Raw genomic sequence first — 16,698 nt, 5'->3', positions numbered from 1 at the left:
TTACTTAGACTGTGGAAGTAGAGGTGCTTTCATACATTAAGAGGGTAAATTTTATAAACCATATGGACAATAGTTTGGAAACAGCTATAAAATTTCAAAGAAGTCATATATCCTTTGAGTTATTTTTCTAGTAGGAACTGATTCTAACGATATGTGCAAAATGACATATATCCAAGGCTTTTAGTCCAGCATTATTTAACGAAAGATTCGCAACAACTTAAGTACACACCAACAGGAAACATCCACACAATGGAATACCATGCAGCTTTTAAAAATGGAGACGTTCTCCATGTACTAATATGGCAGATGCTCCAACATATACTGTTAAGCAAAAAAGCAAAGTGTAGAACAGTAAGTATGCTACTGCTTGTATAAAAAAGCACAGGGAGAGTGGAAGTGAGCATACATATTCATCCTTGTTTGTACCTGCATTAGGAAACTAGGTGTACATAATAATCACAACTCATATCCTCAACATATAAAGAGCTCCAATCCAAGAAATCAGTAAGAAAGATTTTTTTAAGTTTTTGTTTATGTTGAGACAGAGCAGGGGAGGGGCAGAGAGAGAGAGAGAAAGAGATTCCCAAGCAAGCTCTGAGCAGTCAGTGCAGAGCCCAACACAGGGCTCAGTCTAACAAACTGAGAGACCATGACCTGGGGTAAAATCAAGACGGACACTTAACCGACTGAGTGACCCAGGCGCCCCAATAAGAAAGAATTTTTTACACAGGAGAATGTAGAGAAACTGGGCAGAGGGGAACAGAGATGAAAAGCAGACATTACACTGAATACATTTTCATGTTTTTTATTTCTAAACCATGTGAATTATTACCCATTCAAAAATTTAAATTTAACAAATAGATTTTAGGGGGTAAACTTATCTTTTTTATTTAAAGAACACTTTTATGTTTGAGCTTCACATAATGTATATTACTATTTCCCAACTGGACAGACTGCCACCGACCTCATGGACCAATTATTTTAGCATGATAGACAACAAAAAATTTAACTTAAATGTTATATGGTTTGTGTTTACTCACAAGTTCAGTCAACACTAATATCTTTTCCTACAATATGATTTTCTGTTTTGTCTTTTGGTCTCTACGAAATATGGACTCTGCAAAACCCCTTGATCAGCTAGCTCCCTGGAACTGTGTTTGGTCACATCCTGCAGAACCAGAACAACTCTGTCACCAGTCCCCACAGCACCACAGGCCAGCTTCTGCGTGGGACAGGTGGAGTCAGGCATTTCCGGTTACTGGAATCACAGCCACGTGGTTCGCTGGGATGTATAGTCAGAGAGGAGACCCCTGGGCGTGTCGAAACCCGGCGTCTGAGGAAATCGACCCTCCAGCCCCGGGAAGGGTTGGGACTCTGCAGACTTCGGTGGGGGGCACCGTCTCTCTCCTGCCACTGTTCCTCTCTGTCCTGTATCCCAGCGGCGCTGTTTCACCCCAGACATCTGCAGTCTGCCAGTCCTTTCCCGGAACTAGTCAGTGGCCAGCCAGGGAAAAGACGGGAACCATCGATCAGACGCAGGGGAGTCTGGAAATTTGTGACGTTCCCGTGGAGGCTGAGGCTCCAAGTCCCGCGTTGCTGACAAGGCCACAGCCCAGTGGCCTGCCCACGCACAGCCTGTGTCCCCCTGGCATTCGAGTTCCTCTACCCTCTTGTTGACCTGCAGGCCTCGGCCCAGTTCAGGGGCCCTGCTGACCACCCGGCCTGCCCACCTTGTCTCTTGGCCCGGGCTCGGCCCCTGGCCCACTCGGTCGCTCTGTGACTTGGGTAGGTGCCGATCCCCGTGAAGAGCGGCCACCGCCTCGCTGGGTGATCTCGAGGTTGATGATGACCGTGGATATAAAGGCAGGCGGCGTCTAGAGGGGTCAGTGTCCCCACAGTCACACCCCTTGGGCTCTGTTTCTGTCTCACCCACCTCTACCCTGGGCAGGCCCCGCGGACCCCTGTCCTTTCTTGTGAGGTGTGCTCGGCCGGGCCCTGGGCTGACGGCCACCGGCCCTGTCTCTGCTCCTGCGCCCGCTGGCTCTGCCACGCGGGGTTCTGGAGGCCACAGCAAAGGAGTCCCGTGGCCGAGCCACCGCGTGTTCTGGAAGAGGTGATGGGGGGGGGATTGGGATCTGGGCGATGTGGCAGAAACCATGAGATCGGGCAGGAGCGCCCCAGGACTAGCTGAGCCGCTGGAGGACAGCATTTCTCCGAGGTGCTGGGCTCGCGGTCTGGGGCTCTCAGCCGCGGGGTGTCTCGGGATTGCTCATTAGGCACAGGCAGAAGGCAGGGGGAATGCCGTCGGGATTCGTGCCAAGCAGAACCTGGCACACGGGGGCCCTCGGCAGCAAGACGTGTGTGCAGAACCACGGGCGGGGGAGGGATGCAGGGGCGCGGCTGGACGTTCCGACGCCATCTGGACGCGTCCCCACCATTTGTCTGCCGGCTGGATGTCGCACCTCCTGGGTCCCTGTGGGGCATCTGCAGCCATCGCACCTTCTTGTTGTGTGTTCCTGATCTGCGCAAACACAAGGCAAACGGGCCCCCTGCTGACTCATCAGGTGCCTGACCATTCCCAGGCCACACTCGGCGGGCGTTACAAGGTACTCAGGGCTGACCCGCTACCCGCCTCCCCGGGAGAGAACAGGAGCCTGGAGCTGCCCGCTCCTCCCTCCTCCCAGAGGTGTGAACGCAGGGCTGGGCCGGACCTGGTGTGCTCCCTAACTGCACCCCTCCCCTCACCCCAGCTGCCAGCCCCACTCAGACCCCTTCTCAGCCTCGGAAGCCACTCTCCGGTTCTGTAATTTAACGGTCTCACGGACCGATCCTCAAATCCCTGCTTCCTGCTGCGCTCAGCCACATCCTCCCCACTGCTGTCCTCCGCCGTGCCTGCCCGTGCCCGCTCAGGGCAGGCTGACACTTTCCCGAGGCCCAGGGCCGCCCCCGGCTCTCCTGGCCCCGACCCGCCCTCCTCAGCGCCCGGCCTCCGGGCCGAGCACCACGGGGCCACGCGTGCTCCCTCCGCTCACCCTCCGCCACCGCCGGGTCCTCCAGGCTGCTCACACGGCCACCCAGGCGCCAAAAACACGAGGCTTCCCGGGCCTCACCCCCGGTCACATCTCCAGGGCATCGCTCTCTTCCCCCGACTCCCTCCCGCCCCAGCTAGGTCCTTCTCCTGCTTTCGGTCCGCTTTTCTGGTTCTCGCCAGCGTCCTGCCCTCCTCTCCCTCCTCACACCACAGACCCCACGTCCAAGCAGACGAGGCTACGACCCCGAGACCCACTCACAGTTGGCTCCACGAACAGAGAGAAGAGGAAGCCAAGAGGGCCCTGGTGACCCCGATCTCCGCCCGCGCCTCCCTGCTGCCCGGACAGACTGAGGACGACGAGCTGAGCCTCCGGGCGCCCACGGCACGGCACCGCTCTCCGTCCCCGGCCCTCCGCCACCGGACCTCTCTCCCGCTGCCCTCGGCCCCCCTCTGCGCTAGGCCGGGGGTCACATCTCAAATGCCGGAGGGTCCTTGAGCCTCCCCGCAGCACGTCTCCCCCACAGTGACTGACTGGGTCTATTTTTATGTAACTTGCATCCAAGCCACAGAATCTGAATAATCGGCTGCCAAAGGGAAGGGAAAGAAAGAACCTGGAATCCAATCCAACCCAGTCCCTAGAAAGAACCGAGAAGCAGGAACTCAGGCCCTCGAGGCACTGAAACCAAGGGGAGGCCGAGATTTCTCAGCCACCTTAGGTCTCCCAAGGTGGGTAGTGAGGGCGGGAGGACAGCTCCGGGCCTGGGGCTGGCGGGCTGGAGCAGAGTCGGCCTTCTGCCTGTAGGGCCTCACCTCTCAGACCCTCCCCTCCTCACCTCTGAGACCCTCCTCCCTCTCAGACCCTCCCCTCCTCACCTCTCAGACCCTCCTCCCCTCTCAGACCCTCCCCTCCTCCCCTCTGAGACCCTCCCCTCCTCCCCTCTGAGACCCTCCTCCCTCTCAGACCCTCCCCTCCTCACCTCTCAGACCCTGCTCTCACCTCTCAGACCCTCCCCTCCTCACCCCCTCAGGGTTGCCGTGGGGATCTGTTTCTGGACGATGTGCATCAGGATGACCATCTGCAAAGGTCCCACGGAGGGATCCAGAGGCCGTTTGCAGGGAGCCACAGGAGGGGCACACGGCCACCCGCTGGGATGTGCTGTGGGGGGGTGGGGGGGCGAACGTGGCCCAGGGCGGCCTCCCTGACAGGAGAGGCCGCCTGGAAAGGGCCAGCTACCGTTCTCCTTTCCCCTCACACGCTCTCTGAGCCTTAGTTGCCTCGCTCTGAACTGGAGTTAATAACACCATCTGGCTCGGGGCTCCGCACAGACGTGAGCCGTTAATGATGGCCACGCACTGTGTGTGGAAGCGAACGGCTCGCTCGGCTGGGCGGTATTTGATATCTATGGTGACGGGCTGTGCCTGTGGGCTTCACAAACTGAATTTATGACTGGATTTTGAAGCTAACGTTAAACGCTCTTCCTTTAAGGCAACTAAATGATGTGTCAGAAGAGCTTCCTGCCTTCACGCAGGGACTTGCGCAGATGAACTTAAGATCTGATCTTAGATCCTCCGTAAATCCTCCCGAAGTCATTCGTGTTGCCCCTTCCCACGACCCCAGGGCACCCGGCGGGAGGAGGCTGGTCCGGGTCTTCTAGAAAGCAGCCCGCAGGCCATAGCCGCTCAGACGGCCGGAGCCCTGGCAGCCGCGTGGGCAGCTTGCGGTAACAGCCAGGTGGGAACTGGTGTCTACACTGACAATAACCAGTTGTCAGAAGACACTCCCCACGGCACACCCACACCCGCACGCCCTCCCCAGTGGGAAATCCAGCCCGCCCTCAAACAAAGAGCTCCCCCTGCCCCAGACGGCGCCCGCAGTCCCTCTGGACCACCGCCCTCTCTCCCACGCGGGAAGGGCCGCGCTGCCGTCCTCGCCCCTCATAAGTGGACGAATCAGTCAGTGAACCCATGGTGAGCCCCGCACTGACCAGGCGTGGGTCCTGCGGGCCCTGTCCCCCATTCCGGCCCAGTGGCTGGCATGACGCCTTCCCCCCGTGTGTGAGCAGCGCTGGGGACAGAGGCACACGTCCCCCCGTGTGTGAGCAGTGACAGAGGGACGTGTCCCCAGTGTGTGAGCAGTGACAGAGGCATACATCCGATATGTGAGCAGTGACGGGGGGACACGTCCCCCTGAGTGTGAGCAGTGACAGAGGCACACGTCCCCCTGGGTGTGAGCAGTGACAGAGGGACGTGTCCCCCCGTGTGTGAGCAGTGACAGAGGGACACATCCAATGTGTGAGCAGTGACGGGGGGACACGTCCCCCCATGTGTGAGCAGTGACAGAGGGACACATCCGATGTGTGAGCAGTGACGGGGGGACACGTCCTCCTGGATGTGAGCAGTGACAGAGGCACACGTCCCCCGTGTGTGAGCAGTGACAGAGGGACGTGTCCCCCCATGTGTGAGCAGTGACAGAGGGACACATCTGATGTGTGAGCAGTGACAGGGGGACACGTCCCCCTGGATGTGAGCAGTGACAGAGGCACACGTTCCCCCATGTGTGAGCAGTGACAGGGGACACACCCCCCTGTGTGTGAGCAGTGACAGAGGCACACATCCGATGTGTGAGCAGTGATGGGGGGACGTGTCCCCCCCGTGTGTGAGCAGTGACAGAGGCACACGTCCCCTTGTGTGTGAGCAGTGACAGAGGCACACGTCCCCCATGTGTGAGCAGTGACAGGGGGACACGTCCCCCCGTGTGTGAGCAGTGACAGAGGGACATGTCCCCCTGTGTGTGAGCAGTGACAGAGGGACACATCCGATGTGTGAGCAGTGTTGGGGGGACGTGTCCCCCCGTGTGTGAGCAGTGACAGAGAGACGTGTCCCCCCCGTGTGTGAGCAGTGACAGAGGCACACATCCGATGTGTGAGCAGTGTTGGGGGGACGTGTCCCCCCGTGTGAGCAGTGACAGAGGCACACGTTCCCCCGTGTGTGAGCAGTGACAGAGGCACACGTCCCCGTGTGTGAGCAGTGTTGGGGGGACATGTCCCCCCGTGTGTGAGCAGTGACAGAGGCACACGTCCCCCCATGTGTGAGCAGTGACAGAGGCACATGTCTGATGTGTGAGCAGTGTTGGGGGGACGTGTCCCCCCGTGTGTGAGCAGTGACAGAGGCACACGTCCCCCATGTGTGAGCAGTGACGGGGGGACACGTCCCCCCATGTGTGAGCAGTGACAGAGGCACACATCCCCCTGCCCCCCCCCATGTGTGAGCAGTCCTGGGGGCGGGGGGACACATGTCACCTGACCCAAGGTCACAGAGGCTCACCTCCAGGGTGGCCATCATCAGCTACAGCAAGGAGGTGTCAGTGCGAAGTTCCTTTGCTAAACGGCGCCACCACGCGTGTCCTGGAGAAAATGCACACGCCCTGTGTCACTATGGCCTCCTCACGCTGCTCTGGGAAACCCCAAGTCTGTTCCCAGGAGCGGCTTGCCAATCAAATCTCTAAAACGCAAAACAAATGTCACCAAGACATGACCAACCATGTTTGCGCAGACAGCCCCCTCTGGATAGGATCTTGGGCACCAGGGCCCCTGCCCTGAGCCTGGAGCGGGCAGCACACTGTGAGCAGTCGGGGGAGGGGGCCGCCTGCTCTGAGCTGGGGGGGGAGGGGGAGGGGATGCCCCTGCCCTGAAGCAGTGGTGGGGCTGGTTGGGGCGGGGGGGGGGGGGAGGGGGGGCTGCCTGTCCTGAACTGTGCAGGCATCCCGTGAGCAGTGGTGGGGAGACGCCCCTGCCGTGATACAGCGGGGGATGGAGTGCCTCTGCCCTGAGCCAGGGGGGCTGTCTTGAACGGTGGGGACATCCCCATGCGGGGTGGGGGAGACGATGAACCGAGGTGGGGGCACCCCGTGAGGGGGGACGGAGGGAGGGGAGAGGACGCTCCTGCCGTGAGCCAAGGTAGGGAAGGAGAGGATGCCCCTGCGGTTAGCACGTGGCGGCGGGTGGGCGGGGGGGGGCCCTGCCGTCAGCCCAGGGGACAGACAGGCCTCTCTGTGCACAGGCCACGAGTCACTCCAAGTCACAGCCCAAAGGGTATTCCTCGGGTCGACCCCAAGTCACTGCTCACCTCTAACCTGAGGCAGAGGACCCGTTGACCTGACACAGCAGCTGGGGAAGGCGAGCCACGCTGAGGGTATTGGGTACGTGCCGTGGGTCAAGTCCCCCGCTGCAGGGCAGAAGTCCACGTGAGGACGGGGACTCTGGCTGGCAAGCTGGCTGCGTGGCGGCACCCTTCAGCAAGTCAAAGCGAGAGGGCGTCTGCCCCTTGCTGGTGAGGTCTACATGACTTCGGCTGGGATGGGACCAGCACAGAGACAGGTGACATCCGTGGCTGAGTCTGCAGGAAGGCAGTGGCGCCTCGGTGTAGGTGAGTGTGCACCGGAGGGTCAGCAGGGCCTCCCGGAGGCAGGAAGACAGCCCCGGCCACTGCGCCCATCACCTGCCCCCCCAAAGTCCCCACGCTACTCTGTACAGGAGGCACACACTGGGTCTCAGGGCTCCCGGGACCTTGTGGAGGACATCCTCACGGAGGCTGGCTTTTTGCTGCATATTCCCAAGGGGAGACACTTGTCCCACCGCTGAGCTCGGACCATGCAAGCTGAGTGTCCGGGGCTGGCTGCGCCACTCTTGAGGCCCGGCACAAAATGAATCTCCAGGTGCTCCGCTGGAAAGCTGTTCTTTCCTCCACAGTTTCCGTTAGGGCCTGGGTCGCGTCCCCAAAGTGCGTATGTTGAAGTCTGAACTCCCAGACCTCGGAACGTGCCTGTATGTGGAAGTAGGGCTTTTAACAAGGTGATTACGTTAAGACGAGGTCTTCATGTTGAAGACGAGATCGACACCTACAGCCAGTGGCTCTCGGTAAGCAGATGGCCCTCCACAGTGTGTGGGCGCCCCGGCCACCAGCTAAAGGCCTGAACAGCTGCGACAGAGCTTCCGCACAGGGGAAAGCCTTCTCCCCGTGGCTGGAACACGAGGTCTTGCTCCAGTGTCCAGCCTGCCCTGCAGACTCCAGCCTTGCCAGCCTCCAAACCCAGTGAGCCCATCTCCAATTTCTCACCAGAGGCCAGACCCACACAGGGTTCTGTTGGTCCCGTTTCTCTGGAGAACCCTGCCTGATGCTCCCCGTGCCAAGGCCTGGGGCTCAATAACGTCCACATGCTCCCTCTCACCACAGAAGGTGCCCTGCTTGCGGGTTCTGGGGATGAAGACACGGAGGTCTTGGTGAGGTTGGTGGCAGCCCCCGGCCTCCTGCAGCCGCAGGAATGAAGAAGGCCTGTTCTAGCTTCCTCATCTGTGTCTCTACAAACACTAGTTTTTTTTTCCTTTCTCTCTCTTCGTATTTGAAGCAAATGCTGGTTCAGACTGCAAGCGTGGCTCCCCAGAGCCGTCAGCGCCCTCCCCTGCCCAGCCCGTCACAGGAAACGTGCCTGCCTTGATCCGCTTATGCAGGCTGTGCCTTTCCAGGAGCCCTTCCATTTCTTCAAGGTCGTCCAATTTGTTCACAGCAGTCTCCTACGACCCCCTGCAGTTCAGTGGTGGCAGCTGTAATGTCTCCTCTTCCATTCAGGATTTATTTGGGTCCTCCCTCCTTCCTTGGTAAGTCTAGCTAAAGTTGTGTCAATTTTGTTTAGATTTTCAAAAAAAAAAAAAAAAAACCCACTTTTGTTTCTATGTCATCTCAGTCTCCATTTATCTGATTTACCCTTCATTCTGCTAAGTTTAGATTTAGTCTGTTCTTGTTCTTATCTGGTTTCTTGGGATGTAAAGTGAGGTTGTTTCTGGGAGATCTTGTTTCATAATGTAGGCATTTATCACTATAAACTTCCCTTCGGAACTGCTTTTACAAGTTGGGGTATGATGTGTTTCTGTGTTAGTTTGTCTCAAGATTTTGAGACAACTTTTTGATTCCCTTTTTGAGGTCTTCTTTATCGATGGTTCAGGAGTGTATCAATTTCCACAGATTTTTTTAGTTTTCCAGTTTCCCTCCTGTTGTTGATCTTTAGTTCCACAACATTCCGATTGGAAAAGGGACTTGATGTGATCTCACTCTTCTTAAATGTGTTGACACTTGCTCTGATGCCCATATGTGCTCTGCTGGAGAGCGCCACATGGACACTCGACAAGGATGTGCGTTCTGCTGTTGTTGGACAAAATGTTCCCTGTTAGGTCGATTTGGTCTGTTACTCAGTTTCCTTATTGATTTTGTCTGGATGACGTACCCACTGCTGAAGTGGCACTAAAGTCTCCTGACACCATTGTATTGCTTTTCTTCCTTTCGTTCTCTTAATATTTGCTTTATGTATTTAGACGTTCCAATGTTGGGTGCGTATGTATTCACAGTGATCAAACCCTCTTGATGAATTGCCCCCTTTATCACTATGTGATGATCTTCTCTGACCCCTGTGACAGATTTTATCTGAAAGTCTATCTTGTCTGATGAGTCCAGCCACCCCGGCCCTGCTCTGGTTCCACGTGCAGGAAAACCTCACTCCATTCCCTCACTTTCAGCCTGTGCGTGTCCTTAAAGCTAACGCGAGTCTCTTGTAGGCAACATATTGTTGGATCTTGGTGTCTGCTTTTTTTTTTTATCCAGTCGGTCATTCTGTGTCTTCTGGTTAGAAAATTTAACCCACTTCCGTTAAAAGTAACTAATGGTAGGTAAGGACTCACTATTGCCATTTTGTTCATTGTTTTCTGATGGTTCTGCACTACTTTCACTCCTTTCTTCCCTTCTCAGTCTTCCTTTGTGACTTGTTGGGCTTTTTTGTGGTAGCCTATTTTGATTCCTTTTTCTGTAACTTTTGTGTGTCTACTAGAGAGGATTTCTTTGTGGTAACCCTAAGACTTACCTAAAGTGGCTGATAGTTACAACAGTCTTTCAAGCTGATAATAACCTCATTCAATCATACACACGCTCTACACTTTCATCCCCATCAGATGCTACTGATGTCACATTTGACATCTTGTAAATCGTGTGTCCATTAACAAATTATTGTAGCTAGTTATTTTTATTATTTTGCCTTTTAACTTTTATACCAAAGCTACGTGACTTATGCCCCAACGTTACCTATTACAGGAATCTGAATTCACTACGTATTTACCACTACCACTGAGTTTTAGAAGTTGTGGCTTTACCAGTTTCCAGTTGAAGAACTCCCTTCAGTATTTCTTGTAAGGTAGGGCCAGTGATAATGGACCCCTTCAGCTTTCGTCTGTCTGGGTAGATCCTTATTTATTCTTCATTTCCAAGCAGAGCATTCTTGGTTCGCGGTTTTTACTTTCAGCACTTTGGGACAAGGACCTACTTCGGAATCTGCGGTTGGGTCTGCTGACGGCGGCCTGTTACCAGGTGTGCAGACCAGTGTGGTTCCCACGCAGTCCCTGGGCCGGCAGGACTGGCCCCAGATAGCAGCTGAGACGGGCTGGCGCCAAGCGGCAGGGCTAATCCGGGCCCACGGCCAGGACTGAGGTCTGCGGGATCGCCTCTGGGGGCACACACAGGTATGCTTCCTGTTGGGTCCCTGGGCAGGTGGGTCCACTCCCAGACCACAGCTGAGAGGGGCTTCAGGCTCCACAGTCCGACGGAGCTCAGTGGGCCTGCCTCCGGGGACACAGAGGAGCAGTGACACACCCACCTTGTGCCCACTCTGAGTCTCACCGAACCCCCGCACATCACGGGTCCACTGGCATATTTTGTTCATGTGGCATCAAGAACACTGTTACGTGGACGAGGCAGCAAGGGATGGCAGACAGGTACCTCCTCTGTTCACACAGAGCCCACGGTCCACCAGACTTCACTTACAAAATTCAAGTTCAAAGATAAAGAAGCGTCAGAAGATGACACCACAGAGCAGCAAGCCCAGTCAGTCCTCTTGAGCACAGGGTCCCTCCCATGTGACCATGCGGTCTCACTGCCATGAGGCCAGCCCCGTGTGTCCTTTGTCACACAGCCTTATCAGAGGCCACCCACGAAGGAACTAAGGACACAACTCCCCAGAGGTCCCATCTCCCCACCAGGGGTGGCCTGAAACCTCCTCTCCGATCCTCCAGACAGCCTTCCACACACAAGCCTCTTAGCGAGATCAGCAACACTCTCTTAGGGCTCCGGATTCTCGCTCTCTCCATTTTGTCCCACACAGACTCTTTGGCCCCTCAGCTTTGCCATGCAGAGTATGTGCCCAGGGGTTTTCAGCTGGAACTGTTTTCCAAAATAGTTCCTTCCCCTCATTGCCAGAAGCAGATATCCAAAGAAAACTTCCTTAACTAACAGAATATATCTACAAGAAATCACTAAGGGACACATGGCTCAGTGATGGAACATTAGAAGGAACAAGAAGTTGTTCCTTACTTTCCATGGTGCCAACTCCTGTTCTCACTTGCAGAAACGCCCGTGCACAAGGAAGTGACCTGGGAGATACGTTCCCACATGTGGTGGCAACGTGGAGAGCCTGGGACACCATGCAAAGGAACCAAGATATTTTGCACAGAAGGTATTTATTAGAGGAAGAACGTGACCTGACCAGTGGCTGGGGAACATAGTTCTCTGGCCCAGAGAATGGGCTGGAGAAGTGAGAGAAGCTAGGGTCTCGAGCGAGCCGTCAGATGGTAAGGACAGGCAGGGGCGGTACCAGAGGTGGCAGGATGGAGGGGAAATTGTGAGGTGAATGCAGGCACGTGCTCCTGACGTTTCTAGCACTGATGTTGGGATCCTGCTGGTGACTTTGGTCAAGACGGAGCACACTCAGGAAGGACTCAGGGAGGAGGAGGCTACATGAAGGAACGCGGTCGTGGGTGCTGGTGCTAAGCGGTCCAGGAGGCAGAAGATTGCCTTAAGGTCAGGGCTTGAGATAGTTGGGAGTCATCGGTATAAAAGTGGGGAAAATAACTTGCAATTTAGAACAAAATCCTATCACACCTTTTTGTGCCTCCTGAGTGCTGGGCCATTCATCTGGGAGAGAACTCTTGGGTTTAGAAAAGCAATCTGGTTGGACATCTTGTTTGAGAAAAGTAAGACTCCCCCTTGTAATAGCTTTATGGGAGGTAAGAGCAGAGAAAAATTAATTTCTTGGTAATATGAAGTGAGAGAGACTGAATCCCCTTGGACAGCTCTAGATAGAGGAGGTGAGAACCCAAACAAGTGGGAGAAAATGGGGATGTAAGGAGCACTAGGGAAACAGGGGGTCGGGGTCCCTGGGACAGACAGACACGGTCAATGAGGAACCCCAATGACGGGCTGTTTTGGGGGAGACTGAGGACTGATACTCAAGTGGAAGCGGCTTCCTTTTCTGTATGACTGCGGGGGCTTCCACAGAAGGTGGCCCCACAGCCAGCCCTTTGCTGGGGTGCTTGATGGGCACGGGGGGGGGGGGCAGACCTGGGGCAGCCACCAGCACATGCAACCCCTCCTTGACCCAGTGTCAGCGTCTTCTTTCTTTCACACTTTTTATTTCCAGTCCGCATGAATCTGCTGAAAGCCTCAGTTTTCCCAAACCAACCCAAGTGCCACCTCGTGGAGCACCCCAAGTCCGCCCCGGGGGGAATGCGCGCTTCATCCACGCACACCATCTATTTCAACAAACGCTCACTCCACTTGCTCTCGCTCTGACATCACTTCCGCCACTGACTCACCCGGAGAGGAACGTGCTCATTTACAGCCTTTGGTGCCGCTAGCCCCTCACAACAGGGACAGAATCTGTGTTCGTGCAAACTTCAGCCATCTGGTTTTGTGAACAACATTTCTAACTGCAAACCCACAAATCGGCATTGTTGGTATTAGTGTTGTGAACTCGAACTTGGTTAACGGGAAGGATGACTCTGCCTTGGGTGTGCTGACAACAACCAAATTTCTGTGCCTGCACAACAAAGGCCATACACTTGGCAAAACCCAAAGAGCGGGACGAACCTGATGTGCAGGGGCTCATTCTGCTGCTAAGAAACTGACCTCTTCCTGCTGCTTTCCAGAAAACATCCAGGAACGTGTCCTCCGAGTGGTCTGCCCAGGTCCTCACACCTGAACAGTGGACAGGCACACGGCCAGGGTCTAGGTACCAGTCTGGGAGGAAGAGAGGTCGTGTGGGCGTCCAGGACACTTCCGGTTGGAGAGGGGGGTGCCCCCACACGTGTGGGCAGAGCACAAGGCTGGGGAAGCTCGCAGGGGCCGTGGGAGCAGGCGCCCGGACGGATCACACACAGAGCCGCTCTAGTGGGTGCACAAGGTAGGGTCTGGTGGCCTCCAACCCCAAGTTCCAGAGAGCCCCCGGCCGCAGGAACGTCCTCCCACAGTGCCTGAGGCTGGCCGCTCCTGAGGCTGCTGCCAGGAACCCTCACAGATCGTCACCTCTGCCTCTTCCTGCTCCCACACAGGTAAGTGCGTCAACCCCAGCAGGCACAGTGAAAAGTACACAAAGTTCCACCCAAAAAAAAAACTGTTGAATTTTCCCAGATTGTATCGGCAGAGTACTGGGGAGCACACGCGGGGATCAGTAACGCCTAGGTGCTGGGTGATAAAGAGACAATACTGACCCAGGCACAAGGCCCTGAGTTCTAGACTTCACGACGGCCGCACCAAACACACGCACTTGGCCTAGCTTCCCTGACGCACTTCAGAGGAAGAGGCCCCAAAGCTCAGGGAGGCAGGAATATTTGAGTTTTGTTGGTTGTTAATGAGGGGACTACATTGCCAAGAGCATCTACAAGCAGCGTCCAGACACTGAGAAAACACACTGGCAAGGGGACCCTGGCATCCCGGGCAGGTCCGCAGCACTGTCCCCTTCAGGCGAGGACGACAGAAGAACTGCCACAATCTGCATTACTCAGTTTTATCGGGAAGGACCTAGAGCGCCAGGTCCTGGAAGGACTGAAAAATAAGAGTGTGCATGGGCGCGGTTCTGGCCACGGCGGTTCCGGCCATGGCCGCGGGGTCCCAGCACTAAGCTGGCGATCAGACCCGCAGAGACCTGTGGTGGCAGCCAGCTCACCATGGGGCTCCACGGGCAGGAACATGTGGGCAGTCCTGACGTCACCCTCGGTCTGGTGGACGGAGATGCCACTAAGGTCATGCAACAGAGAACCCCTCCCCCCCCCCCCCACACACACACACACCCAGCAAATTCCCAGGACTGAGCCAGTTCGCAGGCCCAGAACCTCTTTCTCAGAGGGATGGCTGGGTCCCCTGGCCCTCAAGGTCTAGTGGAAAAGGGAAGCTTACAGCATGGCCTCTTACCTCCAAGATGGTGAAACCAAAAGCCATATTGCTTTGATGGGAATTTCTAAGGTGATCCCCATGTGACCTGTGCCCGTCTGGCCTACGAGAAGGCAGCCAGATGTCGGTGAGCGGGCACGGGTTGAGCGGCCAGCTCGGCTGCAGACGCTGCCCCGGATGTGGCTTCTTCAGATCAATACGGCCCGGCCTCTGGCCTGCAGCCTGCCGCGGCCCCTCCCTGTCCGCCTGCTACCAAACCTACCGGCAGCAGGCCAGACAGCACACCTCCACAGGCTTGTGTGCGGGCTGGGCCACCTCCCCGGTTCTTCAGCACATGCCGGAGCCCAAGGCTGTCCCGCAGGCCAGTCCACCCGTGGATAATGTGTGCACCCAGGAAATGAGAGATACTCCAGATGTCTGGATGAAAGACATGAAGGCCAAAGGGTGGGGCACAAACCCACAAGAACGCAGGGGGTCACAGTCCGGAAGGTTCCAGGGACCCAGGGATCAGGGAATGTTCCAGTATATCCTGCAAAGGGAAGAGCTGTTTCTGTGTCTTACACCCACTGCCACTGGAATGAAGCAAGTTACCAGAGAGCCTCTTTTGGGTTCTGGGAGTAACACTTGGCCTTGCTGTTCTGACATTAAATGAACCTATAAAACCGCCAGCTTCGCAGGAGGTCCAGAATAAGAAAATGCTCCACAACAGGTTGATGTGAAAGCTGCTGTCCCCCTCAGACCGTGGTGCCGACAGGATCCCGCAGCAGGACGGACCGCGGTGATCATTCTGCAGTTCTTCTGGAGCCCAAGACAGACTAAGACTGCACTTCGCCATGGAGCCGGTCAGAGCGTAGCTGACCCTTTGTATCATTAGGCTGGGCAGCTGCTGGGGCACTTCAGCACTAGACAGAAGTCTCTCTCTCTCTCTCTCACACACACACACACACACACACACACACACGGGCTCGAGCATGTCCCGAGGGCACAGGCTGCACACGCAAATGGTTCAGATCCCAAAGCACCTACCCTGCTACACCGGCCCTTCGTCGGGTACCCACGGTCTCCCAGAGTTTCCACCGATCAGACGCCCGATGTGAGAAGGTCCTACTTGATTTCTGTACAAGACCACTGACACCAACTAAAGACGAAAGTTGTAGCATCACAGCCTCAAGGGTGACCCCAAGGGAGGATCGCCAGGTGTCCCGTGGCAAAGCGCAGCCTTAGGCGTTATCTGCAGAACAACTACCACGGTTCTGTCCCAGAACGCTAGGGGCCCGTGCCTGGGAGGGGGCCCTACCAGGGCAGGCACCACACGCAGTTGTCCACGTTCCCTGGACACAGCGGAGCCAGGAGGATGGAGCTACAGGAAAACAGGCAACGAGAAAGCACTTGGCTAGACGGTCAGTGACGGAGTAAGACTGGAAAATCAGTGGCAAGTGGTGTCTAAGCTCTGGACAGGGACCGCGAAGAGGGAAGTGCTTAGGCCTCCTGAGAAGAGCTGCGGGCAGAGGCCGTACCCCACACGGGTGCCCACCACCGGCACCCGGGGACGCAGTGGCCTGTCCCTGGACGTGACTGCTCTCGGTCAGCGGGCTCACAAAGCCTCCCTCACTGCCGTCGTTCTGACAGCACTGCTTCCGAGAAGCCCAGCAAGGAGGCCCATGGACCACACCCGCCGCGCACTCCGAAGTGGCCAGCTGGAGGATGTGGCGGGGGACAGACGCACCTACACTGGCTGGCAGCCGTGCCTCGTGGGGCTGCTGTCCCCCCAGATGGGCCTCATGCCCCGAACTGCCACTCGGCTTACAGCGCGTCTCACTGCCAGCACACAGGTGGCGGAAGCACGAGCGATGGGAACGGTTCCTCTCCTTACAGTCCCTGAGCCACTAGCCTGTCTCGTAATTCTGGACTGTGCCGGCTGGAAGGTTCCTGAGAAGCTTCCACAGAGGGACACGGGTGCCCCACTGGCCTGCAGGCTGAGAGGCCGCCCGTCTCCCCGGATGCCTCGTGTCAATAAACAAAAAGGCCAAGAGGGGTTGACCGTGACGGTGTGGGCGACTGCTCCTCACTCGCTTAGGGACAGGCGTGCTGCCAGACAGGGGAGCAGGGACAAGTGTGTCTGGAATCGAGGGGTCATCTGGGGAACCTCCGAGTATTCCCACGTCCAGGGATCAGAGCTGGTGGGAAACTAGTTGGCAAAACCGGAAAGACTTGAGAGAAACCCTTCGGGAAAGCAGCCGGGGCCACCCTACCAGGTAAGTGGCTAAGGGCAGAGGAACACGGAATGTGCTGGAGAAAAGGGGATTTTTAATACCAACTTCTGCAGATCACCAGGTGCACAGGCCCCACCTATTCCTTCGCAGGTTTGGTAAGTATATGGGTTCTCTTGTCTGCCCTTTTCCGGTCCA

At 56.3% G+C, this 16,698-nt stretch overlaps 1 protein-coding gene across 8 annotated transcripts in view; it reads right to left on the bottom strand.

The window, feature by feature from the left end:
- Positions 1–789: 789 nt before the first annotated feature.
- The window catches only part of ERMARD (ER membrane associated RNA degradation), a 43,374-nt gene continuing 27,465 nt past the window's right edge, over positions 790–16,698 (bottom strand). For all 8 annotated transcript variants that reach the window (XM_086708340.1, XM_086708338.1, XM_086708341.1 and 5 more), the window contains one exon: positions 790–2,521. In XM_086708340.1, coding sequence (XP_086564466.1) covers positions 1,936–2,521 — 586 coding nt within the window. In that variant the 3' untranslated portion in view covers positions 790–1,935. The remainder of the gene's footprint in view (positions 2,522–16,698) is intronic.

Source organism: Puma concolor, chromosome B2 (assembly GCF_028749965.1).
Source record: "Puma concolor isolate L17-30 chromosome B2, mPumCon1.1.hap2, whole genome shotgun sequence".
NCBI classification, from domain to species: Eukaryota; Metazoa; Chordata; class Mammalia; order Carnivora; family Felidae; genus Puma; species Puma concolor.
Note: the sequence above shows the minus strand (reverse complement) of the source record. Positions and strands in the feature narration are given on the sequence as shown.